This window comes from Vombatus ursinus, unplaced genomic scaffold (assembly GCF_900497805.2).
Source record: "Vombatus ursinus unplaced genomic scaffold, bare-nosed wombat genome assembly UNPS02008996.1, whole genome shotgun sequence".
Lineage (NCBI taxonomy): Eukaryota > Metazoa > Chordata > Mammalia > Diprotodontia > Vombatidae > Vombatus > Vombatus ursinus.
In genome coordinates, this window is record NW_020948774.1 from 5,634,139 (window position 1) to 5,661,280 (window position 27,142).

Below are 27,142 nucleotides of genomic sequence, written 5' to 3' on the forward strand. Positions count from 1 at the left end.
CATCACTTCCCCAGACTGCGTACACCTTTCTCTCAACTTCTTGCCCTTTAAAGTCCAAAGAACTACAATTCCCAGCAACTCTCTTCTCCCCAAATGGAGTCTTAGAGCAGAGGCTTTCGGGAGTTGTAGTTTCTTCCTGGAGGGGGGGGCGAGGCATGCGCGGGGCGGAAGTGCGGACTTCCCGGCCCCGTCCTCTTGCCCTCACTGGATCGGATCGAGGCTCCTCCGGTCGCCGCCGCCGGCTCGCCGTCCCCGGCCGTGCTCCCCGCTCAGGCTGCCCCGCCCGAGCCGGCACCGAGAAGGGTGAGTGGCGGTAGTGCGACCGACGCCGCCGGGCTGCCTGCCGCTCCTCCCCCTGCCCAGCCCCGCTCTAGGCGCTTCCCACCTCCCCCCACACCCGCCCGTTCTCCCCGCACCCGCTCCCCGACTGGCGTCTTCTCGTCCCCACCCGTTTCTCTCCTGGATGGTGACACCTCCCCCAGGTCGCGCTGGCGCCTCCGCCTCTCCCTCCACCTCGTTCCTCACTCCCCCTGACATCTGCTGTGGCTCCCCATCCCCCTCCTTCTTGTCTGGCATTTTCTCCTTCCTCTTCCTCCACCCACTAACTTACTTTGCACCAAGCCCACCTAGAATCTCCTTTTCCCTTACTGGGGCCGCCTTGGCTCCCCTCTCAACCTCCCAACTGACACTTTTTCTCCTTTTCTCAGACTGGCACTTTCTTTTGCCTTCTCCATCCTTGGATTGGCACCCTGGCTTCCCAGTGCCTGGCACTATCTATTTCCCCCTTTCTTCTCTTTCTCCTACTTGACACATCGCTTATTCAAACCTGTTTCTCTCCGAGTCACTATAGAAACTCATTGCTGTTTGAGCCCTCCTCCTTCCTCCCACCCCACCCCCAGCCCCCCAACTCTCTGTTTCTTCCTACTTCTACCAACTTCGATAAATGTCTTCCATCCCTGCCAGTCCAGAGCATGGAGACAAGCCGGTGTGACTTCAGATAGGCAAGGCTGTTGATGCATACTGAGGTGTGCTGGTTATTCAGTGTGAGGACCGTGTGTGTAAGGGAACCAGACATACTTGAATCGGTCCTTCACTTTCACAAGTGGTAGAGATTACACGCTGCCTCTCCTTCCTCTCCCTCTTGAAGTCCCCCACAGCTTTGCCCAAAGGGCTCATCCACAGAGCTGGGCTGCAGTCACTGAGGTCAGCCCTTGCCCCTGTTTCACACCATGATCTCTTCAGCAGAACAATGTGTCCTAAGACCTTGCTCCTTGTGGATCTCCTGAGAGAGCAAGCAGTGTCTCTCCCCAGTGTACTGCCTGAGTGAATGAGCCTTCTATTCATGCCGTGGGCTTCCTGCTGAAAGGCACATTGAAGGAGCCAGCATCATTCCACTCTCCACCAGTGTCCAGCCTTAGCAGTAACCTCCTACCCCATGCAACACAGGCCATCTGTAGAGAGAGCATTCAGGTGAAAGAATTCCAGAAGGCTACCACTGTGTTCTGGAGACCTCATGTTAGGAAAATAAATTCAAAGCCATACTCCATTTTTTTCCCCTTGGGGGAGTGTTTTATATCAAAATTGCCTGTCATAGTCTAATGTTGTTAAACATACACTGGCCTCTTTGTATTTACCACATTATTCTTAATTTAGGTGGGGTCCATCTGAGGGGAAAAGCCCATGAGTTGATACCATTTGGCTGTCTTTCCTTCCCCAGATTTCTAAACCTAGACATAATTCAGCCATATGTTCAGAGTATGTAACTGCTTTGCAAACAGATTCAAAGCTTCCACTACCTTTCAAAATTTGGACCTAGCTTTCTTTCTATGATTACTTCTTCCCATACTTATCATCATGTTTATACAGGATGGTAATAATGGGGAATAATAGTGAAGGGTAACAGAAGCCTATAGACAAATGATACCACTTGCTCATGGGCGATTTTTTCAGTGTTTATTATTATTAGACTTAACTGTGTGACCCTGGCCAAAGCACTTATCCTGTCAGGCTCAGTTTCCTCATCCGACTATGTGCCAGGGTTGTTGTGAGGATAAAAAGATATATTTGTAAAGCATTTTGCAAACCCTACAGTGTTATGTAAATGCTAGCTATTATTATTAAAATTCTTACTTTCCCGAAACTTGTATCTTTATTTTAGGTTTTCCTTTCATTGGAACCTCAAAGTACTTTGCAGTTACTAACTTGGGTAGAACTCACAGGTGCACTATAAGATAATTGTATAAATGTTAATATTCTCTTCCCTTTTAAAAACCAAGATAACCAAGGCCTAAGAAGAGTAAGACTGGCCCTTAACCTTGAGATAAGTCAGTGATGTAGGCAGGAATATAAGATCATCCATTCAGATATCTATGTTGTAGTCAGGAGTCCTGGACTGGGAGTCTAGAGAACTTGGGGTTTTTGTTTTTGGTTTTGGTTTTTGTTTTAGAGAACTAGGTCTTTTGCTAACTCACTGGGGCAATGACTTAAGTGCTTTGGGTCCTAGTTTCCCCATATTTAAAATGAGAGGGTTGCATTAGATGGTGCTTTTTTTAGATTTTTCATAGCTCTTAAGTTCTGTGTGATTCCATTTCGGTGACCTGTTGGACAGTTGGGAATCTGCTGTAGAGCTCTAATGCTTATATTAAAGTGAATGGATAACTGACCACTTTTTGTGGATTAGCTTCAACTTTCAAAATGCTTTTTTGTTTGGTTAGATCAGTTTATTGACCTTCAAATACTTTTTAGTTTGGTAGAAAAAATATTGATTACTAAAGAATTTTATTTATTGGAAGAATTTACAGCATTATCTTTTTCATTGTATTTATCTTTTATATTAAATGTATGCCCATAGGTGGAGACAAGATTTCAGAGTAGTAAGAAGCAGTGCTACAGACTGCCCTCCAAAAAACTTCCACACAGATCTAGAAAATACACCAGACTAAATCCTGATGGGAAAGTTCAGAAAAGGCCACAGTGAATCATTTGTCCAGCCCAGCTTGTCTTGGAAAGACAGGGAAGTCTGGGTACATTAGGGACACAATTGGGCCAGGAGCATACTATGCCTCAGCATTGCAGTGCCCTGTGAGAGGCTGTGCACCAGGCTAAGAGGACTCCATACTAAGGCCTATACAGGGCATTGTGACAGGGACAGGTACCAACTGGCAGCTTTGTCACCCCCTTCCTACTTCCAGGTCACAGAGTGAGAAGGGGACTTGTGCAAGGGAATGTCATCCCAGGTAGGGAGGCCTTGGGCCGTGTATGGAGAAAAGAAGAAATTCAGAACCCCGCTGAAGCTGTGGTGTGACTCAAATCCTAACCTCAGGGCAGGGTCTTGCTTCCAGCATCTAGCTCAGGAATCCCAGATTAAAGAGGGCCCACCTATAGTCCTACCACTCTGAACCAACAGAGCTCTCCAGCTGGCTAAAGGGGGTAGAATCCAGCAACAGTCTACCTTTATTCAGAACTAAGTCTGAAGTTCAAAACTAAGTTCAGAACTCAGGAAAGAGTGAGGACAGCAATTGGGCATTGCTCTGAATCACACCATTTGGGTAGCACTGAAAGCTTACAGATCTCCAGCTTCTCTCTGAGAGCCAGGAATGACAACAGTCAATACCCTAAGAAAGCAGCAACAGAACCAGCTAGACCTATCCTCTAGAAGTATGGCAGAGCCTGGCTCTAACAGCAAGTGCACATTCAGAAAGTAGGCTGGAAGGAGGAGCAACAAAAAATAAGGAGCTATTATGGTGGCAAGGACACTCAAGATACAAACACAAAAGAAAAGAATGACTCCAAAACATCTGTAAGCAACTCCTCAGAGAAAAGCTCCACAGCTTGGGCACAAACTCAACTAGAATTCCTGGGAGAGATGAAGCAAGAATTTTTTAAAAAGTGTTTTAAATGTTTTTATAAATGGAATGAGAGTGTTTGAGGAAAAAAATTGAAAAATAATTAAGAACTATGGAAGAAAGAATTGGAAAAGGAATTAACAGCTTAGCTGAAGAGGTTCAAAACCTTGCCCAAGCAACAAACTCTCTTTAGAATGAATGAAATAGAAGCCAATGACTTCACGAAGCAACAAGAAATAATGAAGTAAAAAGGCTCAAAAAAAAGTAGAGGAAAATTTAAGGTATCTCACAGCAAAAACAACTAACTTGGAAATTAGATAGAGGAGGAAAAAATTAAGAATCATTGGACTGTCTGAATGCCATGACCAAGAAAAGAACCTAGACATATTTCAAGAAATGTTAAAAGGAAACTACCTAGATCTCTTAGCACCAGAGGACAAAGTAGAAATAGAAATCCCAGGAACATCAGCGATTGTTCTAGGTCAAAGAAAAAATACTGTTAAGCAGCCAGAAATACAAAATTCAGGTATTGAGAAGCCACAATCAAGATCACATATGATTTATCAGCTACCACTACCATAAAGGAGCAGAGAACCTGGAATGTGGTATTTCAGAAGACAAAGGATGCCCAGAAATAACTTACTCAGCAAAACTGAGTATAATGCTACAGAGTAAAAAATGGATCTTTATAAAATAGAGGACTTCAAAGCACTCCTAATGAGGATAAACTGCTTGCATTCCAATGTGGGGAAATAGATGAAGTATTCTTAGTGTCCTCTCTGAATGTGATCATTGGGTCATTTAGAGAGTCTAATCAAACAAGGGCCAGGAATGATTCTATAATGTCTTGATGGTTTCAAGAAAAAAATTAAAAGAGAAAGGGGAAAGGAATACACTGGAGTGGGGGGGGGAGGTTTGGGAGGTTCGGGGAAATGATCTCACATAAGTACACAAGTAGACATCTATACAAACAAGGAAGGGAAGCAGCTGACACTTGAACCTCACTGTCATCTGAAATGGTCAAAAGAAGAAAGAATATACACACAAAATTAAATACAGAAATACATTTCATAACCAGGGAAATAAGAGGGAAAAGGGACATTCCCCAAGAAGGAACAAAAATATTTATAGTGCTTTTTAAGGTAGAAAAGAGTGGGAATTTGGGGATGTGTCCATAAATTGGGGAATAGATGAGCAAGTTATGATATATAAATATAATGGAATACTATTGTGCTGAACTGTTAGTGTTATCTAACCAGGATTCGTGATGACTAATGATGAAACATGCTACTTACTCCTGATAGAGAGGTGAAGGATTCAGAATGCAGAATGAGACAAAAAAATTTTAGAAATGGCCAGTGTGGAAATTTTCTTTGATAGACCTTGTAATGAGTTTTGTGTTTCTTGTATTCTCTATTGTGGGGTGGGAAGTTGGTGCAGGAGAGTGAGAAGGCAGATCTTGGATGCTTAAAACAAAATATCTTTTAAAAATGTACACCCATCATAAATCCAGCAATTTAAATAGATCTAATGTCTCCTGATTTGCATTCCATTCCTCTTACCTCTGGTTAGTTTTTTGGTTTTTGATTTTTTTAATCAGTGTAGATTCTTACAATGTATCAGAAGGTGGCGCTTAAAGTCTAAGATAGATGATACTGACATTAGAAGAATACAGAGAATATAATAATGGCTAGCATTGACATAGCACTTTAAACTTGGTTTGCAATGAATAAACTCAACAAATACATAAGTGAGTATGCAAGCAATTGGGGATAATTGCATTTTGTAGAGTAGTTAATTGAAGAATGAGTTGATTTAGACACATATTTAGAGATGAGAGTATGTAGTTAGGAGATAGGAAGGAAAATAAGAGATTGGATGAAATCCACCATAATGATAATGCTTAGTAGATAATGTGAGGGTGGATTTGAAAATGAAGAGTAGGTAAGAGTTTCTTGTTTACTTGGGTCAGTGCTGTGGTGACATTGCCCACTAGGATGGAGAAATCAAGTACAAAGCTGGTTAAATGTAAACAGGATTCATGTACTAGCTAAGGGTAAGACTACATGACCTTTGAGGTAGATCCTTTTCAATTACAATTCAGTGATTACTGTGCTGCTTTATTAGGAAAGGAAGCAAAAATAAGCTAGGCTCATACTTTGATTCCCATCTGATTACTTCCTTTGGAGTGGGAGGTTCTTATTTCCTTATTTTTCAGTCACTGTGTGTAAAACAATTTAATTAGGCAAAATGTGGCAGTGTTCTTTGTGGAGCCACTTGTAACTTATAAGATTGCCCTTTTGCTAAAAATTCTTCCAAGAGTAAGGAAGAGTATATTACAAACTTAGGCACCTACTCTGGCCAGACCACAGCCCTGTTATTTATTATTTTAATACATATAAATGTTAATTGTGAAGCTGTCAACAGATTCGAAAAGCTGGCCACTTTGGCACTAGATTGGCAGATTATGTAGATAATAGTTTACATGAACCATTATAAGATCAAAATATTGGAAAGAGATGGAAATTCTCTCTGTCCTTTCTGAACAATTGACCTGCCCCCCCCCAAAAAAAGGCCTAGAAAATGAGTTGTAGTACTCCCTTTGTGATGACTCCCCAACTTGTATTTGCGGGTTCAGTACCTAGAGTACAGCTGTTACTTTCTCATTCTAGAGATACCCTTGTGGATACTCATTCCTGGAACCATAGAGCATGAGCCCCTACCACTGTGCTGCCCGTTAGCAGTCAACCAATAGACAGCTGTTAGCAAAGACACTCACCAAATGGCATAGTAAAAACAGTAATTATAAAACATTCCATTTTCCTCTACTTCCCCTCCCCTCCCCCCCAAGACCAAAACAAAACTGGAATACATTCTCCTATAAATTACACAGTTTCTATGGAAAGAGTCAGCATAAAGTACAATGGTGGAAATGCATAGGGACAGCTAGATGCCTCACGGGTAGAGCTCTGGGCCTGGAGTCAGGAAGACCTGAGTTCAAATCCAGCCTCAGACGCTAGCTGTGTGACCCCAGACAAATCACTTAACCTCTGTTTGCCATAATTCACTGGAGAAGGAAATGGCAAACCACTCAACTATCTTTGCCAAGAAAACTCCATGGATGGTATGGTTCATGAGGTCATGAAGAATCACACATGACTGAATGACAAAAGAAATGCACAAGTATAGAGATCACATGGATGAGGTAGCTGGTACTACCAGGCCTCAAAGTCCTTTTTCTCCTATAAATTCTTACAGAGCTCCCCCCTGCCTTGGGTGAAATATCTCTGCTAGTTGCAGCTCAGCTAGACCTCCAGAATCTGTTCCTTTTCTGCATCTTGACTCTCAGTTGCCAGAGGTAGCTCTCCCTAGTCCTTAGTTTGCTCTCTTTTCTATTGCCTAAGGTCTTAGTTCTTAAAGCTGCTTCTCTCTATGTCTGTCTGAAGTGTCTCTGCCTTGAACTCTCTTGCATTGGCTCTCCAGCTATTGGATGGTGTGTCTCCTTCTGAGTGTATATATACCCTGCTAGACTCTGTGACTGATGGGGTGGAGAGAAAGAAATCCCTTCTTCCCTATGAGAGTCTCCTTCCCAGTTTCTCCTGACCTATACTCCCTTGAACTATCTGCCTTTTAATACCAGAAGAACCAAATATATCAATAAATTTGCATGGTCCTTCCTTCAGTTATTGTTCAGCAGTGTCCAACTCTTCATGACCCTATTTAGGGTTTTCTTGGCAAAGATACTGGGTTCATTTGCACTTTCTTTCTCCAGCTTATTTTACAAATGAGGATCTGACGCAAACAGGGTTAAATAACTCCCCCAAGGTCACACAGTTAGTCTGAGGCCTGATGAAGATGAGTCTTCCTGACTCAGCTCTCTATCCAATGCACCCGTGGTTCTTCCAGGTGGTCTTAAATTCCAGTCTTTTTTTTAAAAGATCACCAGAGGAGATACATCAGTAGCCAATGGAAATTGCCTTTTCTGATTCATCCAGAGAAAGGTGTTCACATTTCTATAAAGAGATCACTGATTATTAACACCTTGCTAATACATTAATGACCTTATCATCAGTAATTATATCAGCTGACCTAGAAGAAAACTAAATCATCCCTTATGTTGCTTATCCAAGGATCCTACTCAATTGGCTAGCATTTGACATATTTAGAGACAAAAATTGATCCCATTCTCAACCATTTCTCACCAGTAATTCTTATTTCCTAAACCTTACCCTCCCAAATCATTCCCAGTACAAATCTGGATTTGGGTTTCTAAATGCAAAAAAAGCCTGCTATAGTAAATCCAAAGCAGAAAATTTCTTTGATCGTGATTGGTCAAGAGGGTTTTTGCAAAGTTGTTTGATTTGAAGCTTTTGGTATTTGCCATAGTTATTTCCAAGGACTTTCAGGAAGTCAACAGAATTTGCTTTTCCCTAGGTAGTATTCCTTTGGCAAACAGCTGAATAAAAAGCTTAGACTGGCCTGTTCTGTCTACTTGGGCTCTTGTAAGTATTTCACGCACGTCAGCACGTATAGTGGGGCCATGAAGGAAAGAAGTCGTCTGTCCTTTAAGACTGAAACAGTGCTTCTAGGAGATACTGGCTATTTAGGAATGGAAAGACTATGCCAGTCTTTTTGAGGAAGCAGGAAGTTGGGGGTTTTATCACTTGTTATTTCAGGGAGGTATATCTTTTGCTAGCACTGCCTAGATCCTGGAAGGGGAGGAGTTTTTCTTGGTTACCTTCTATTGAGCTGCTGTTCTGCCACCTGTCACACAATGCTGTAGAACTCTAGCAGTGGGGAGAGAGAGTGCAGAGTGGAGCTTGTCAAGCGGTCTAGTAACTTTCATCTGCTGTGCTTTTAGAGATTGGTGACAGCCTTCTGAATCCATGAAGGTAAGTGGCATCTGAGTGTACTGTTTGTTCCATGGTCCTTGTAGAAGGGGCTTCATCCCCAGACAAGGGAAAGATGGATTGTGGCATTTTTTTTTTGTAGTCATCAATGCATTGTGCATTAGAAGAAATAAAAACTGCTCCCTAGCTTACCTCTGTAGGAACCTGCTTTGAGTATCTTAAAACTGATCCAATATGACTGGGCCTGCACATTTATTCAGAATAGCTGTTTTTACAAGCTGGCCATAATCACATGTTGTTTTTTTAGGCCTGTTTTTACAGAGAAATACTAGTTTAACTGAAACCAACAGATGTATGAGTGGTAGAGAGAGCTTATTATACAGCTCCCTGATGAAGCGGTGGAGAGGGAATTAGACTGCAGAACAACTCATATAGTTTGTATTGCTTGTAGTTATTATTGCCGTCTTTGTTGTTGTATTTAGGCTTGTATTGTTGTATTTGTTGTATTTAGGCTTGCACAATACAAACAGAACGTCAGTGGAACTTTAGTCCCTTAGAAACAGTTTCTTAGCTAACAAAAGGTCTCATTCAGATCAGCCTGGACAGATGGACTTGCAGACCATGTTTCTCTGTGATTTTATTCCATCATACCTTGATAACATCTTGTTCAGTTTTGGGCTGTTGGATAAAGGGAAGCCAACCATTAGGATGAGCAGTAATATTGGCAAACATTTCTTGTGGTAGGTATAATAAAAATATAAATGAGCGATTTGGTAGTTTAAAGCATGCAGGCAAGATTGGACAATTCCAGATGAGTCCCTTTCCTTGTGGAGCTACTTTGCCAGTCTCATCCCTGGCCTCCAGTGGTTTCTTTGTTGTTCGTAAAAGGGCATTACAGTTCTTTCTCGAATAAAAACACAAGCAATCCCACCTGATCCAACCTTTTTAGCAACAAGTACACATAAGCATATAAGCTGTACACATAAGTAACCTTACAGGATGTATTTATAGAGAACGAAAGAGATAGAATATGATTGGAAGCTTTTTGGAGTAGTTATAAATAGATAAAAAAGATTTTATTTTCATTGTGATCTATTAGAGGAAAGTATTTTCTTAGGATACTAAGGAAAAGGCAGAAAACTGCTAAAGAAAGAATGAAGACAATATTGTTTTTCCCTAGAAGGGAAATTGTTTAGGTACTACATAGTATGACAAGAATTCGTTTTAGGGCAAAATGTATGTATAAATGTCTCTACACCAGTACCATTAAAAAACTCAACAATCAAGTCTGTGTAACTGAGACGTGCAGTTCAAACATCTTATCTCTATGTAGCTTGTGTGTAATTGCTTGTTTTTTAAAATGGGTTCTCCACCCAGGCAGGCCTTAGTGACAAACCTTAGTCATAAAAATGAAGGAGATATTTCTGAATAGTCTGGAAATCCCTCAGTTTGAAAAGCAAAGTAACTGGACTGCCCAAAACTTGGTAACTTTAAGTTCATCTTCTCGCTAAAGTTTGCAATAGTTGTTGTAGCCACTCTTCTATTAGATCCCACTCTCCAAGGGCTGCAAGAAACCATTGATTAGCATGTTTGACTCCATCCCAGAGATCTGTGCTTTTGCATTATTTGTACCCTACCTCCTTAAAGAATTTAGAGCTGGAAAGGACCCGATGGACCGTTTAGTCCAACCCCTTTGTTTTATAGAAGACGAAACTGAAAAGTTCAGTGCTTTGTTGGATAGAGTTCTGGACCTGGAGTGAGGGAGGCCTGAATTCGGATCTGGCCTCAGAATCTAAGTGTCATTGTGACTTCTGGGTAAGTTGCTTGACCCCACTGTCTACTTTACTTTCCTGAACTGCAGAATGGGCATGATAGCACCTACCCCCAGGATTGTTGTGAGGATAAAATGAGATAATATTTGTAAAGCACTTTGCAAACCTTACAGAGCTGTGTAAATGCTAGCTAGTGTAGTTATTACTGTTCAAGAAGACACAGGCATTATACATGACAGAGCTTGAATGTGGACCCAATTTGTCTGACTCCAGAGCTAGTCAGTGCTTTTTCCTTAGTCTCATGCAGCCTCCCCGGTCCTTTGTCTGGCCAGAAGGGGAGAGAGTCTTACAGCTTGATTTCTCAAACAGAGAACCTTATCTTATGAGTTTTAGACTGAATTAAGGGGGAGGGGTGGAGAAGAGTCAGCTCCTCTTTTGAACTGTTGCGGCAATGCTACATTGGGACCCCCTGTACAACATCATTTCAATCAATCAACATGTATATATTAAGCCCCTCCTGTGTATAATTAATTATGCTAGGGATACAAAGACAAAGGCAAAATAATCGCTGATCACAAGGAGCCAATATTCTAATGGGAAAGACAGCATAGAGAGGTACAAGTATCTAGACAGTATTCACAACAAACCAAATACAGGATGACCCTGGAAGGGAGAGCAGTAACTGTAATGGAGAAGACAAGAAAAAGCCTCATGTAGAAGGTGCCTTTTGAGCTGAGTTTTGAAAGAAGCCAGAGATTCCAGGAGGCAGAGCTGTAGTAGTCGAGCATTCTCAGGCGTGGGAGACAGCCAGTGATGGGTATGAGAATGGAAGCCTGTATGGCTGGTCTGCAAAGTTTGTTGAGGAGTAAAATGCATAAGTGGACTAGATAGGTAGAGAATGGTCAGATTGCAAAGAGTTTTAAATGTCAATCAGAAGAGGTAATTTTTGATCCTTGAAGATCAGTAATAATAAGGAGGAGTTTATTTGTGGGGGTAGAGAATTGACATGGTCAGGCCTTCACTTTAGGAAAATAATTTTGGTGATTATGTGAAGAAAGAATAGGAGTAAGGACAAAGAAAGTAAGACCAATTAGACTATTGCAGTAGTCTAGGCTTGATATGATGACCTGAACTGGGGCAGTGGTCATGTGAGTGGTGAGAAGGGGATGTATAGGAGGGATATTGTAGATGTAGAAAAAACAAGTTTGGGCAAGCGATTGGATGTGTAAGGGTGAAGAGGGTCGGGTTTTTTGGGGGAAAGATAACCAGTTTTGTCTTAGACACTTTGAGATGCTTACAAGATATTCAGTTCAGAACAGCTAATAGGCAGATGGTGATATGGGACTAGAGTTCAGATTAATTTAAAGCTGGATATACAGATTTGGGAGTATTCTACCTATAGAGATGACAGTTAAATCTATGGGAATTGATGAGGTTCTCAAGTGAGAGAGTAGAGAGAGAAGAGAGCCCACAACAGACTTGGGTATACCTACCATTAGTGGGCATGATAAAAATGACGATCCAGACTAAGAAGGAGCCATCAGAAAGGTAAAAGAAAAAAGGTTGGAGAGACTCGTCATAAAAACCCAGAGAATATCCAGGAGAAAAAGAGTGGTTAACAATGTCAGAGGGTACAGAGAGGTTCAAGAAGGATAAGGATCAAGAATTTGAGTAAGAGTTGGCCATTAAGAGATTATCTAGAACTTTAGAGGGAGAAGTTTCAGTTGTGTGCTAAGATTGGACAAAATATGAAGAAGCGGCATTGAGCATAGATTTCTCGAGGAGTTTGGCTGAAAAAGGGAGGAAAGCTATAGACCAGTAGCTAGCAGGAATGATAGGACCTAGTGAGGTGTTTTTGTTTTTTGGTTGGTTTGTTTGGTGTTTTTTTAATAGAGGAAAATTAGGCTTGCTTTGTAGGCCATAGGGAAGGAATGGATGAATTGGGAGAGATGGAAGATTAAAAAGAGACAGGAACTGATAGTGGAGGCAGTCTGTTGGAGGAGATAGCAGGGAATGGCATCAAGTAGGTACGTAGAGGAGTTGGCCATGGTGAGAAGGGCTGCCTCATCATTAGAAACTGTAATAAAAGAGGAAATATCAGGATGAAGTCAAGAAGTGCAATAGAAGAGAAAAGGAGTTCTTTCCCACTGGCCTCAGATTTCTTCTTCTCTCTTTTTTTTTTTGAGATTTTTTTTTTTAATTTTTAATTTTTTTTATTTTAACATGTGTTTTTAAAACTTTGGGTTACAAATTTTATCCCTTCCTCCCTCCCCACCTCATTGAAAAGGTAAGCATCTCGATACAGATTATAGATGTGTAGTCATGCAATACACTTCCATAGTAGTCATGTTGTGAAAAACTAAGTATATTTCCCTTCATCCTATCCTGCCCCCCATTTATTCTGTTCTCTCTTTTGACTCTGTCCTTCCTCAGAAGTGTTTGCTTTTGATTATCCCCTGCCCCAATCTGCCCTCCCCTCTATCAACCCCCCTGCTCGATTGTCCCCTTCCCCCCTTATTTTCCTGTAGGGTAAGATAGATTTCCATTCCCCATTGTGTATGTTATTCCCTCCTTAAGCCAAATCCTATGAGAATAAGATTCACTCATTCCCTCTCACCTTCCCCCATTTCCCCTCCACTGTAAAAGCCTTTTCTTGTCTGTTTCATGTGAGATAATTTACCCCATTCTACTTCTCCCTTTTTCCTTCTCCCAGTATAATCCTTCACCCCTTAATTTTATTTTTCAGATATCACCCCTTCATCTTCAACTCACCCTGTGCCCTCTTACCTATCTATACATGCATATAATTTTTTTCCCTGCCACTACCCTAATACAGACAAAGAACTCATGAGTTACAAATATCATTTTTCCCTGCAGGAATGTAAATGGTTCAACCTTAATAAGACTCTTATGATTTCTCTTTCATGTTTACCTTTTCATGTTTCACTTGAGTCTTGTATTTGAAAGTCAAATTTTATGTTCAACTCTGGTCTTTTCCTCCGGAATGCTTGAAAGTCCCCTATTTCATTGAATGACCATTTTTTCCCCTGAAGGATTATACTCAGTTTTGCTGGGTAGGTGATTCTTGGTTGTAGTCCTATCTCCTTTGCCCTGTGTAATATCATACTCCATGCCCTCCAGTCCCTTAATGTAGAAGCTGCTAAATCTTGCATTATCCTGATTGTGTTTCCACAATACTTGAATTGTTTCTTTCTGGCTACCTGCAATATTTTCTCCTTAACTTGGGAATTCTGGAATTTGGCTACAATATTCCTAGGAGTTTTTCTTTGGGGATCTCTTTCAGGAGGTGATCGGTGGATTCTTTCCATTTCTATTTTGTCTTCTGGTTCTAAAATATCAGGGTAGTTTTCCTTGATAATTTCTTGAAAGATGATATCTAGGCCCTTTTTTTGATCATGGCTTTCAGATAGTCCAATAATTTTTAAGTTCTCTCTCCTGGATCTATTTTCCAGGTCAGTTGTTTTCCAATGAGATATTTCACATTCTCTTCTATTTTTTCATTTTTTTGGATTAGTATTACAGTGCCTTGATTTCTCAAATTGTCACTAGCTTCCAATTGCTCCATTCTAATTTTTAAGGAAGTATTTTCTTCAGTAAGCTTTTGGACTTCCTTTTCCATTTGGCCAATTTTGCTTTTTAGGGCATTCTTCTCCTCATTGGCTTTTTGGACCTCTTGCCATTTGGGTTAGCCTATTTTTTAAGGTGTTATTTTCTTCAATATTGTTTTGGGTCTCCTTTAGCATCACTCTCAGTTTTTCCTCTACTTCTCTTACTTGTTTCTCAAAATCCTTTTTGAGCTCTTCCATGGCCTGGGACTGATTCATATTTTTCTTGGAGGCTTTGGTTGTAGGAGCTTTGGCTTCTTTGTCTTCTTTTGGTTGTATGTTTTGATCTTCTTTGTCACCAAAGTAAGATAATATAGTCAGACTCTTTTTGCGCTGCTTGCTCATGATCCCAGCCAATTACTTGAGTTATAAACTCTTTGTTAAGGTAGGAGTCTGTTTCCAGTGTGGAGAATGTACTGTCCCAAGCTTCAGGGGTTTTGTGCAACTGTTTTCAGAGATACTTCTAGGAACCTGTAAGTTTTCAGTTCTTTCAAGGTGGTATGATCAAGGGTGAGGTGTTTACTCCTTTCCTGGCCTGTGCTGTAGTCTATGAGCACTCTTTTCTGTCTTGGAACTGTGAGGATGATTTCCTCTCCACCGCCACTACAAGCTCCACCACGCCAGCGCTCCTCGTCGCCCCAGGACCACCACAGAGAACTGTGACCCAGATCCAAGCACGGGCAAAGCAAGAGAATCCTGCACCAGCAAAGAGATCCCTGCAATCCCCCTCTGATCAGCCACTCGATTCCCCTTCAGTCTGTGGGCCAGAAGCTCAGGAGGCAGCAACCACCCTGGGCCTTGCTAGGGAACTGGGGCTGGAACCCCACCATGATCCAGGGTCGCTGCGGCCTACACGCCCACACCAAACTGCGCTCCTCTCCCCGCCCGGAGTGATATACCTTTCCGATCAACCATCCAGGTTATCTTGGGCTGGAAATTTGCCAGTTCCCAACATGCTTTCCTTGTGGTCAGCTGTGGGACAGCTTTTCATCTTGTTGGGCCATACTTTGGCCTAGTGCTTTTTGACCATGTAAGTTCTCTACACTGTGCATTTTGGAGAATGGGGGGAGGTGAAGATATTGAAGATCTCTAATTCTTAACCCTATTACTGCATTTCTTTTTCTAAATTTGATTTCTTTTATTCTGAATTTAACAAATACAAAACACTTACACAAAGTAAAATTCATAAAGTATAGTAACATGAAAGTATAAATCTCTTTTCCATACTGCTTGCGTTTTTTAAAAGTCTGTGCTAAATTCTATGTGTTACTTTCAAAACTACCCTACTTATCTTTGTTCTTCTGAATTGCCTTCTGTTCTCCTTTATGCACTTTTAAAAATGTTTCAGTGGCCCTCTGCCTTTTTATTCTTTTTTTTAAAGCATTACAGTCAATACTCCCTTCCCCACCTCCCTCATTAAAACAGGAGGGAAAAAACCCCTTAGAACAAATAAACATAATAAAGCAAAAAATAATCCACAGTGGCATATCCAAAAATATATTTTTGTATGCACCTGAGTGATTAGCTCTCTGTTAGAGAGGTGAGTAACAGAATTTCCTGAGATGTGGTTGGTCATTGCTTTAGTCAGGATTTTTAAGTCTTTCAGTGTTGTTTTTTCTTTGTAGTGTTGCTACCATTGTATATATTCTTCTCCTGTTCTTTCATTGTACATCAGTTCATACGTTACATGATTCTTTGAAATCATCTCTTTTGTCATGTTTTATGGGGCAATAATATTTCATCACATTCATAAAACACAATTTGTTTAGCCATTCTACAGTTGATAGATGCCTCCTTAGTTCCCAGATCTTTTTCTTCTCTTTTTTCTTTTCATTCTCCCTTTGAGATCAGCAAGTTTGTTCTTGTGGTGACTCCTTCCTCTCCAGAATTATCTACCTGTCACTCCCCACCTGTTTCCTTGTTGAGTTTACTATTCTTACACCTAAGTTTGTGGGTGTGAATGTATGTGTGTGTTCAGCTCTCCTTTGTCTGGTTCAGATAAGAATGAGGTTCCCAGTCGGCCTCTTCTCCGACCCTTTTCTCCATCTCTGCACACTCTTCTTTGGAACCCTCCAGTTTGGAGAGATAGCAAGTTTCATTCCTTCTTCTTCCTTTCCACATTAGTGTATTCCTCCTTTTAAACCTCCGTTCTCTTTCCTCTTTTCAAACACGCAGTCCATCCCCAGGCCCTCTGTTTTCTCAATTAACTCCCTTAATACTCTTTGAAAACTTTAACATTCTGAAGGGGCCCTTGTTTCTTCTCATTCTCTAACATTATTAGAATGTTAGCCCTTCATCATAATACATATGATGTACATAATACATGTAATTGCTTAAATAAATGTACTTTGGTAGATTTCTCTTTAGTCAGTATTTTGCATTTCAAAGTTCCTATTCAGTTCTGATCTTTCATCAGAAATTCTTGAAAACCCTTTGATTCATTAAAGGTCCATTTTTTTCCCCAATAGAGAAGATACTTATCTTTTTTACTTTTTGGAACATTGTATTCCAAGATTTTCTCTTTAGGTCTTCTTGTGTTACTATAGTTCTTTTGGTATTTAAACTCTTCCTGGCTGCTTGCAATATTTTTTTCTTTGACATGCAAGCTCTGAATTTTGGCTATCATTGCTGGGACCATTTCTTTTTAAGTGTCTTTCAAGTGATTGGTGGAATCTTTCAAATGATTTCTTAAAATATAATGTGCAGGAAAGCTGGGAAACAATTTTTACAACCAGTGTCTCTGATAAAGCCCTCCTTTCTAAAATATATAGAGAACTGAGTCAAATTTCTAAGAATACAAGTCATTCCCCAATTGATAAATGGTCAAAGGATATGAACAAGCAGTTTTCAGATGAAGAAATTAAAACTATCCGTAGTCATATGAAAAAATGCTCTAACTCACCATTGATTAGAGAAATGCAAATTAAAATAACCCTAAGGTACCACCTCACACCTATCAGATTAGCTAATATGACAAAAAAAGAAAATGAAAAATTTTGAGAAGATGTGGGAAAGTTGGAACACCAATGTACTGTTGGTACAGTTGTGAACTGATCTAACCATTCTGGAGAGCAATTTGGAACTATGCCCAAAGGGCTATAAAGTTGTGCATATCCTTTGATTCAGCAATACCACTACTAGGTCTGTATCCAAAAGAGATCATAAAAAAAGGAAAAGGACCCACATATTCAAAAGTATTTATAGCAACTCTTTTTGTGATGGCAAAGAATTGGAAATTGAGGGAATGCCCATCAATTGGGGAATGGCTGAACAAGATGTGGTATAAGAAATGATGAGCAGGCAGATTTCTGAAAATCCTGGCAAGACTTTATATGTACTGATGCTGAGTGAAGTGAGCAGAACCAGGAGAACATTGTACACAGTAACAGCAACACTGTTCGATGACCAACTCTGATAGACAGCTCTTCTCAGCAGCACAATGATCTAAGACAATTCCAAAAGACTCAAGATGGAACATGCTATCCCCATCCAGAGAAAGAACTATGGAGTTTGAATGCAGATTGGAGTATACTATTTTCTTTCTTGTAGTTTTTCTCTTTTGTTCTGATTCTTCTTTTACAACATGACTGATGTGGAAATATGTTTAATATGATTGTACATGTAGAACCTATGTCAGATTACATGCTGTTTTGAGGAGGGGGGAGGGGAGAAAAAAATTTGGAACTCAAAATCTTATAAAAGTGAATGTTGCAAATTATCTTTATATGTAATTGGAAAAAAAATAAAATACTATTAAGAAAAAAATGTAACATGCAGACTTTTTTTATTTTTAAATCATGGTTTTCAGGGAGTACACTGATTCTTAAATTATTTCTTCTGGAGCTGTTTTCCAAGTCACTTGTTTACCTTACCTTTTTTTTTTTTTAATCTTGATTTTGTTCCAGTATTTCTTGCTGTCTCATGGAATCATTGATTTCTATTTTGTCTATTCTGATTTTCTGGGAGTCTATTACTTAGGTAAAGCTTGCCATTTTTTTCCTAAGCTGTTTATTCTCCTTCTAATTCTTTTCTCCAGAGCTTTTATTTCATTTTTTTCTTGTTTCATTTCTCCTAGGTATTCATATAGTCTTTGTAGAAAATGAATTTTTTTCCTTTGAGTCTCTGCTTGCAGTTTTAACAGACTTAGTCTCTTTCTAGTTTAGATTTTGGAATATCTTGGTATCTACAATAATTCTTTATATTTTCCAGTATCTTCTTTGCTTTATTCATGTCTTCAGCCTGAGTGCTTAAGCTAAATCCTTTTGCTAAAGCCAGACTGCCACCTGGGTCACCTGTATTCCTACACTGACCTTAACTTTCTTGGGTTAACACCTTACCTCCACCCCTCAGATCTTTGAGATTCAGAATATTAGATCTTCAGAGCCCTCAATGTATCTCAGGACAAAATGCTATTGACTTTGGAACCCAAGGACCTGGGGTTACCCTAGTCTGAACACTGTCACTCCCAGTTGCTTCCAAGGTCCCCACCGTGACTGCCCTGGGACTAGATACAGAACCTTATAACCTACAACTAGCTGTATCTGATCAGTCTCCAGTCCATTGTGAGGCTACCACAGGTGCTGACTGCTGGGCTTACTTCTTTTGTCTGACTTTTTATGCAGTTCTGGAGTAGAGAAAGTCACTTGCTGTACTTGCTTACTAGATTTCTTGATTATTATTTCATTTTGCACTACCCAGTTTTTCACTAGAATAGGGATGTGGGAGCTGAGCTTTCTGCATCCCTTCAGGCAGCTATCTTAACCAGAAGACCTGTATTTCTTGTAACGCAAAGTTCAATGTTTGTGTGTTGATTTTATTACTCAGAAGGAGCCAAAGACCTTGTCTGTGCCAAAAGGTGAAGCCTATGCATAGAGAATTTCTGGTGCTCTAGACAGTGGAAGCTCATCTGAATTTAGTCATCCCTTGATTTTAATAACAATAGTAATAATGATAGCTGGTGTCTGAATAGCACTTTTAAAATTACAAAGCAGTCTCTTCACAACATTATGCATTATTACAGGAGAGCAATATGAGAGATGACAGAGAAACCGTAATTTTTTTTTTTTGTTGTTGGTGTGTTTCTTGGCCATGTATAGGTATGACTGTTGTTCATATAGAAACCTAATGAAGATCTGAGACAGGAGGATCTATAAGACTGTTCACCTGCCCCCTTACTCAGGTCTTTTACTGTTGCTCACACCGTACCAATGATGCGAAAGCACCAGCCTAAGAATAGCTCACTTTAAGCTATCAGTCCTCTTGTCTAGGACAGGGGAAAGAAAACTATTTTGCTTTAAAACAAATTCTTGTTTTAAACTCTTCTTGCTAGACAAAAGCAAATGGGGAGCATGCTAACATATTCACAGGATTTAATTAAGGAGAGTCATAATGTTAGGTAAGTATGAAAAGCAAGACTTCAATTGGAAAAGTTGGACTGGAAAGAATCTAATTTGAAATAATTGAAAGTTGACTGTATTTTCAAGGTTACTAACATCTCTGTTGCCTTTTTGGATACGTAGGTCCCTGCTGACTTTCAGTCTGATGCCCGTCCAACCCTATGACCACTTGGAATGGAATGATTCTATGCACTCCCTTCGGATAACTGTGGGTGGCCTTCCTGTCCTTGCGTCCATGACCAAAGCTGCTGACCCCCGCTTTCGACTCCGCTGGAAGGCAATCGTAGTATCTTCGCTGTGCTTTGGTATTGTGCTATTGTTGCTGTGCTTCCTTCACCGTTCATCCACAGGAAGACCAATTCAGCCCAACGCCCACAACCGGAGGCTTAGTCAGTTTTCTGTTGACCGGTACAATGATACCTATCCTCTCTCTCCCCCCCAGAAGACTCCGAATGGAGTTCGATACCGACTTGCAGTTATTGCTGACTTGGACACTGAATCCAGGGCCAAAAAGGAAAATACCTGGTTCAGTTACCTGAAAAAGGGCCACCTGACCTTGTCAGAGAGTGGAGACAAAGTGACTGTAGAGTGGGATAAGGAGGATGGCATCCTGGAATCCCACCTGGCTGAAAAAGGAAGGGGCATGGAACTCTCAGAGCTGATTGTTTTCAATGGGAAGCTCTACTCGGTGGATGATCGAACTGGGGTGGTCTACCAGATTGAAGGCACTAAGACAGTGCCTTGGGTGATCCTGTCAGATGGAGATGGTACAGTGGGAAAAGGTAAATTGGAACAGATTTTATTTTCTGAGGGTAACTGGTGGTAGTGGATGAAGAGTTTTGCCCATTTGTAATAAAAAACCAAACTGGGACATGGTTAAGAGCCTATCTTTGCCACTTCTATCCGAAGTAATAAAGCTAGAATAAATAGTGTTCTGCTCCTCAGGATTAAAGAATTCTGCAAGGAAAATGTCCAGGGCTGAATTCAATGTCATTTAAATCTTTCTAGTAATAGGTTTCTTTTCTGAATAAATGAGTCTTTATTCCCAACCCCCTGTTTATATTTCTTAAAAGAAATCATGTCCTTGGCGTTATTGCCACAAAATAATTTTCTTTTATAGACAAAGTTTTAAATTGGTTCTCAGGTTAAGGCTTAAATGTTTGTTCTTAGATATATGGCAAGATCTTTTCCCCTGTCCTGTCCTTGTGCTAGTTAAGAAGCTTATTTCATTTCCGTGTGTGTGTAAGTGTGTGTGTGTGTGTGTGTGTGTACATACATACTATTAAACCTTAGATACTGTTATAGGGAGACATCATGGTACAGTGGAAAGAGCACTACCTCTGGAATCAGAGGGCCTGGATTTAAATCCTCTTTGATACTTATTTGATACTTTGATACTTATTTGGAACAAATCACTTAAACACTCTGGGCCTCTTTTTCCTTACCTAAAAAATTAGAGATCATTAGATGATCTCTAAGTCACTTCTGCTCTTAATCTATGATCCTGTAATCCCATCTAATTAAAATTGGACTTCCATGCCATGAGTGACAGCTCTATGGCCATATATTTCTCTATGCATATATATCTTCCCCCCAAAAAAAAGATTCATTTCAGAAGACTAGACCGAAACACTGGAGCAAAGCAAGCTAGCTCATAATAGGAAAAAAAGAACAGAGCAATAGAGAAAGGTTCTTCGGCATGGAGTGGAAGGAAAGCCTTAGCAGAGGAATATGAGGACATAGATATTTCACGTATGTAGACTGAGCTCGGCTCTAATGCTCTGCCCAATCTGTGCTTCTTAAACTCAACAGTAGCCTTTCCAAGTTTCAATGGATTGTAATTAAAAAAAAAAAATAAAGACTGTGGTGAGCAGTGGCACTGGATACATAAAATCTCTTCCATGTTGCCCAAGGTTCAGGACGAGTATTCAGTGTGAATAGTGTAGCAGATGCCTGCCACTTTTTTCCTGGCTAGATCAGACAGTGTAGAAATTGTCAGGAGACAGACTGAAGATTTGAATTGCGGCCCATCTCCTTAGATATAGCTAGTTATATAACGAAAACCCACAAGGTTAAATCATCATTTAGGAGAGCTTTGTTTGAGATAGGGATAAGTAAGATTACCTACAAGTTGTGAAGATTTTCTTGTAATGACTGTGGCTACCAGTGACTTTTTTTTTGCAGGAGATGGTAATATCATCGTCATTATTGTTGTTCAGTTATTTTTCAGTTGCGTCTAAATCTTCATGACCCCATTTGGGATTTTTTTGGCAAAGATACTGGAGCGGTTTGCCATTTTCTTCTTCAGTTCATTTTGCAGATGAGGAAACTGAAGCGAACAGTGACTTGCCTGGGGTCACAGTGCTAGTAAGTGTCTGAGGCCACATTTGAACTCGGGAAGATGAGCCCAGGCGGGGCACTCAATCCACTGAGCCACCTAGCTGCACCAACATCATCATCATCATCATACCTAGCATTTATATAGCAATTTAAAGTTTACAAAGTACTTTACCTGTTTTCTCTTTTTTGATCCACAGAACAAAGGCAGGTGCTGTTATTATTCCCATTTTACAGATGAGGAAACTGAAGCTAAGAGAGAGTAAATGATTTGCCTAGGGTCACACAGCTGTGTCTGAGGCACAATTTGAACTCGTCTTCCTGACTCCAGTTCACTGTACTCACTGTGCCACCTAGCAGCCAAAATACTGAATTCAGGCAATCAGGATGTATGTGTGTGTGTATGTATGTATGTATGTGTATAGTTTTATATGGAGTTTTGTGTGTATGTGTATGTATGTGTGTGTACAGTTATATGTAGTTATATGGGGGGGGGCATTGATCTTCCAGGAACAGATTGCATTGGACCATTTCAGATGGTGCTTCTGTCCATCCAATAGTCACATATTGGGGGGCATCAAGAAGGGAAGAAAGGTACTGAGTATATGCTAGAACAAGAAAGGATTGTTCAACTTCTAACCTCTCTTTCCTAGTCTTCCTTTTATTTCTATGGATTATTTAATGCTAGTGGCTCCTGAGGGTTAAGGGAATTTGCCCCATTGGGACAATAAGTGAATTTTTTAAAGTGATATGCTTTGACCAGAGGTATCTTATCTTAGCTCAGTGGAGACACTGTAACTCTGAGTGTCATTGTCTTTAGGTTTTAAAGCTGAATGGCTGGCTGTGAAAGATGAGCATCTGTATGTCGGAGGCCTGGGCAAGGAGTGGACCACTACTACCGGTGAAGTGATGAATGAAAACCCTGAGTGGGTAAAGGTGATTGGCTACAAAGGCAATGTATATCATGAAAACTGGGTGTCTAACTACAATGCTTTGAGAGATGCAGCTGGGATTCGCCCCCCAGGTAAGATGTTCTAGGGGTTCCCTCCTGGATTAGATTGGATTGGACAGCCAGAAGGCCAAAAAGAAAGCTTTAACTTTTTTCTATGATCCCAGCCAAAATGGTAATTTGAGCCCCTTGCCTTAAAATATAAGCATGTAAGTAGGTACCCAGGACCATCATCCTGTTATGTCAGTGAAGTGTTGGAGAATGTTTCAAAAACTGTTTTCCCATATAATAATTTTTCTTATTTCCAGATCCCTTATTCTGTTTCCTTCTCCATTCTGTGAAGCTAACTTCCTTTTAAGTCTACTGTGGTCCTGTGTAGATAGTAATCTGAACTCAGCAACTTCCTGCTTAGACATATCTGGTTCTCAGTAGACATTGGAATACATCTAATACAATTCCTGAGGCCTTTTTATCTCACGGTAGAGATAGACCGGGACCCTAAACCCCAGAGCTTTTGGAACAGCAATACTTCCAACTCATTGTCAAGTGCTTTGACATCAGAAACTGATATGATTTTATCAGTGGAAACGACTTTAAAGAAGAGGCATCCCCATCTGCTTTGTCTCTGCACCCTGAGGACCATGGGACCTTTCCACCTGAATTGTAGCTGAAACCTTCCATATTCATCGTCTCCCCTGTTAGAATATAAGCTCCTCGAGGGCAGGGACTGTCTATTCTATTTGTACCCCCAGTGTAGGGAATAGTGTTTTGCACGTGGTAAGCAGTAAGTCTCTGAGTTTGGGTCAGCTGCTATTGATCCCTTTTGTTTCTTTAGGCAAATTACTTGACTCTGTTTTTCTATCTGTAAAAATGAGGGTTATGATCCTCTTTTGTAAATTTCTTCCTAGGCTATCATCGCAGCCTGCTCTAGGGCAATCCTTCTAGCATCTCACTGCAGCCTCCTCTCCAGCCTCACAAATTAGAATCTCTGCTAATCCTGCGTCCCTCCCCTTAACTCTTTCGTTGCTCCTCCACCTCTCCATTAAAACGTGGGGGAAAGAACAGAATGAAAATTCAAGGTTATAGGGTTAGCTGCTTTGGAGAAAGAGGGGAGATAATTCAAATTAATGACTAAAATAATAAGGCTTTAAAATTTAAATGGTCCTCTTTCCCCTGCTCTTTATTTCCCTGGGTAATTAAGAACAAAGCCAGAGTGTAAAATCTTCCTGAAAAATGTGAAATTCTAAAGAGAAGATGAATAATAAAGCTGGGGCTTATGGAAAAACACTCAATTAGTACAGCATCAAAATGGCCTATGAACCTGTGAAAAGAGCTAAACTTGTATCCAAGGAAAATATCCAAGGAAAACTGAATTCCATATTCAGACTTTTCTTCTTCTGCATTCAGGGCACTAGCAGCTGATTTGAGTGCAAGTGGCTCTGATTGTAAGGAAGGGGAGATGTAGAGTGACAGCTTTCAGTTGGTCTCTACCCCTTAATATGGGTAGAGACCAGAATTTATTCACCTCTTTCATAGACTTTGTTAACTCCATATGCCTTTTGTGCATGTCCCTAGGCTACCTAATTCATGAGTCAGCTTGTTGGAGCGATACATTACAGCGATGGTTTTTCTTGCCCCGTCGGGCCAGCCATGAACGTTACGATGAGAAGGAAGATGAACACAGGGGTACCAACCTTCTCCTGCGCTCTGCTCAAGACTTTGGAGACATCTCCGTGAGCCATATTGGGGAAATAACCCCAACACATGGCTTCTCTTCCTTCAAATTCATTCCTAACACAGATGACCAAATCATCGTGGCCCTGAAATCAGAAGAAGATAATGGCAAAATTGCTACCTACATCATGGCCTTCACTCTCGATGGACACTTCCTTCTCCCAGAGACCAGGATTGGGAGCGTAAAATATGAAGGAATAGAATTTATTTAAAACAGAAGAGAGAAAAAGACTTTCATGGAACATAGCCAAGTGGCTAAAATGTGTAAGCTGGGTCTTTACTTTGGTTTTATACGAATGAGAAGATTTTAGATTTTTATTTTTGTGATTTATTTCTTTTTTGCTGCAATGAGAGATGTGTGTCCTGACTGGGTGATTGCCAGAGAAGGGAGATCAGATCCAGGGTATGTCAATTAAGGGAATATGAGTTCCAGCGTTTCTTTGTAGTTGCTGAAATGGACACATCTTCAGTAACTGACTGATGTCTTCAGTTAGTGGTGATTGTGCCATAATGTGTTTCCACATTGGCACCTGGTGGTGAAAGACAGTCATTATCTCAAATTCTGCCCATACTGTACAGTTCACTTCCTGCTGTAGGACTTGTGAACAGTTCCAGCACCCGATTCCCCCCACTTTAATTTTCATGGAAAAATATATTCGAGAGCCAGTGGGGATTGGGGGGAAGGATGATTTTAATTAGGAAATCCGAGTCTGTTCACACCAATATTAAGGTACCAGGAGTCAATAAGTGCCCTGAGAAAGAACTCTTTCCTTTTTCCAAGTTATACGTAAGATAATCTCTATCTCAGTGGCAGCTGACCTCATTTTACCTATTTGGGGCAAACTACATTATAGTAGCATGGCACTTTTAAGTCTAACTTATTTTAAGAAAAAATAATGTCCTTTATTATAAAATTGAATCACCAAATTTAATCACCTAACAGGAAGCCCTATACTTAAATCATTCACCCATCAGACAGTAAGTGGCCATTGGGACCATCTGTTCTGGGTCAAGACTGAAAAAATATGCATACGGTGAAAGAATGTTGTAATTAGATAGTTATAGTTAGTAAAGCAACTTTTAAAATGGTCCTGAGCCCTGGGCCGGCAGATAGGAAGTTAACAGAAAAAGAAACTTTAAACCTCTTCAGAAACAAATTGGAAACATTCATAACTCCAAAAGCTTTCACAGAGGCCTTGATTTTTCACTTTCTTACCTTTTAAGTGGAATGATGGTTTCTGGCATAAATAAACTTTTGTTCCCTGGACTTCTTTATTCCTTGGAACTTAGCATTTGGAGTTGAGACCCAGGCTCCAAATTTCCCTGAAATAATTTTAGTGGGGCATTCATCATTCTACATCCTTCTGTCATCTCACCTTGATCCTCGGGCTACCTGTTTTTCTGACGTCTTCTCTCAACAGTCCTTGATACAGGCAAGGTGGCATTTGAGAGAGAATAACTGGGAACAAGACTAAGAAGTGAAGTTTCTCTCAGTGTGCAGTGTTCCTCCCTAAAAAAGCTACCTCATTTTCTTACGGTTTTTTTTCCCCTATAAGAAAAACTGTCCCCTTGATGGGTGTTAAGGATGGGTAAGCAAAATGAGAGGATCTTCCTTCCTGGTTTAATCAATGACAACTTTTCTCAACTTGAAACTTTGATACAGTTTTTTTGAGGGAATCCAGTTATGACCTTTCTTGTTCTGAAGGTCTCTCTTTGTTTATGCTGTAAACACAGGGAGACAAAAAGTAAATTTAAGTTATTGAATGGTCCTTGTTTACCTAGAACTTATAGGCACTAATTGACGTCCAGCTGGTATATAGATATGCCCCAGGCTAGGCTGTCTGTGTCATTTCCTCTCTTTCTTCTGTTTGGTGAATGTCAGCTGTGTATGGACTCCACAGTCAGAAAGGAGAGAGGTTTGGGGAGGACATGGAAAATTTAAGAGAATCATTAGTTTGGAATATTTTATCCCAGGTTTGAAGTCAGACATGAGGAGGAGGTGTTTTGAGGTCAGTGAGAATGACTTTCAACCCCCAGCCTTGGCATTACTGGATTCACCATTTATACATGGTCAGTGATTTTCCAATATCTTTACATTATGCTGCCTTTTTTTCCTTCCCTCTCTCTTTACTACTGTAAACACAATGATTGTGTTCCTTGCCTGCTGGATCCATGTGTTATAATAAAGTTTCAGAGGGGAATGTGAAGTCTATTTTTTTCTTGTTCTGCCTTATAATTGTTTGAGACGTCAGTTTCAGTGCATTGTTTTAGCCATAAACAACATCCGTTGCAAACAGTAGTGAGTCGAGTAGTGAAACCTAAAGCAACGGTTTCCAAATTTTATGTAGAAGTAGTTCTTCCCCAAAATATTGCTCCCCAACGCTTCATAAAACAACCTATGCAGATAAGTTTCTTAGCTTGTATTTTACTCAAATAAAATTAAGAATTTATTATAATTTTATAACAATCTTAAATACGTAATAAAACAACATAAATGCATAGATTTTATTGATAAATAATTTATAATTTTCATATTTGTGATTTATAAAAAATAATCATAACAGTAATATTAATGTGATGAGTGGGCTTGCTTTTCAGCATAAAGTTTCTCAAAATGTCCTTTCATTGATGAC

The 27,142-nt window shown here is 40.2% G+C and overlaps 1 protein-coding gene across 1 annotated transcript; it reads left to right on the top strand.

Moving 5' to 3' along the window:
* Positions 1-223: 223 nt before the first annotated feature.
* Positions 224-26,721, top strand: CANT1 (calcium activated nucleotidase 1). The gene is made up of 4 exons (XM_027850235.1): positions 224-303; positions 19,613-20,271; positions 22,647-22,850; positions 24,351-26,721. The coding sequence occupies exons 2-4, from the start codon at positions 19,635-19,637 to the stop codon at positions 24,719-24,721; spliced, it is 1,212 nt and encodes a 403-aa protein (XP_027706036.1). The 5' UTR covers positions 224-303; positions 19,613-19,634; the 3' UTR covers positions 24,722-26,721.
* Positions 26,722-27,142: the final 421 nt, after the last annotated feature.

Excerpts from the sequence above, each read along its gene's own strand:
- CANT1 (XM_027850235.1), top strand. The coding sequence starts at position 19,635 with ATGCCCGTCCAACCCTATGACCACTTGGAATGGAATGATTCTATGCAC. Across the intron at positions 20,272-22,646 it reads AGATGGTACAGTGGGAAAAG|GTTTTAAAGCTGAATGGCTG; the intron begins GTAAATTGGAAC and ends CATTGTCTTTAG. Across the intron at positions 22,851-24,350 it reads AGCTGGGATTCGCCCCCCAG|GCTACCTAATTCATGAGTCA; the intron begins GTAAGATGTTCT and ends GCATGTCCCTAG.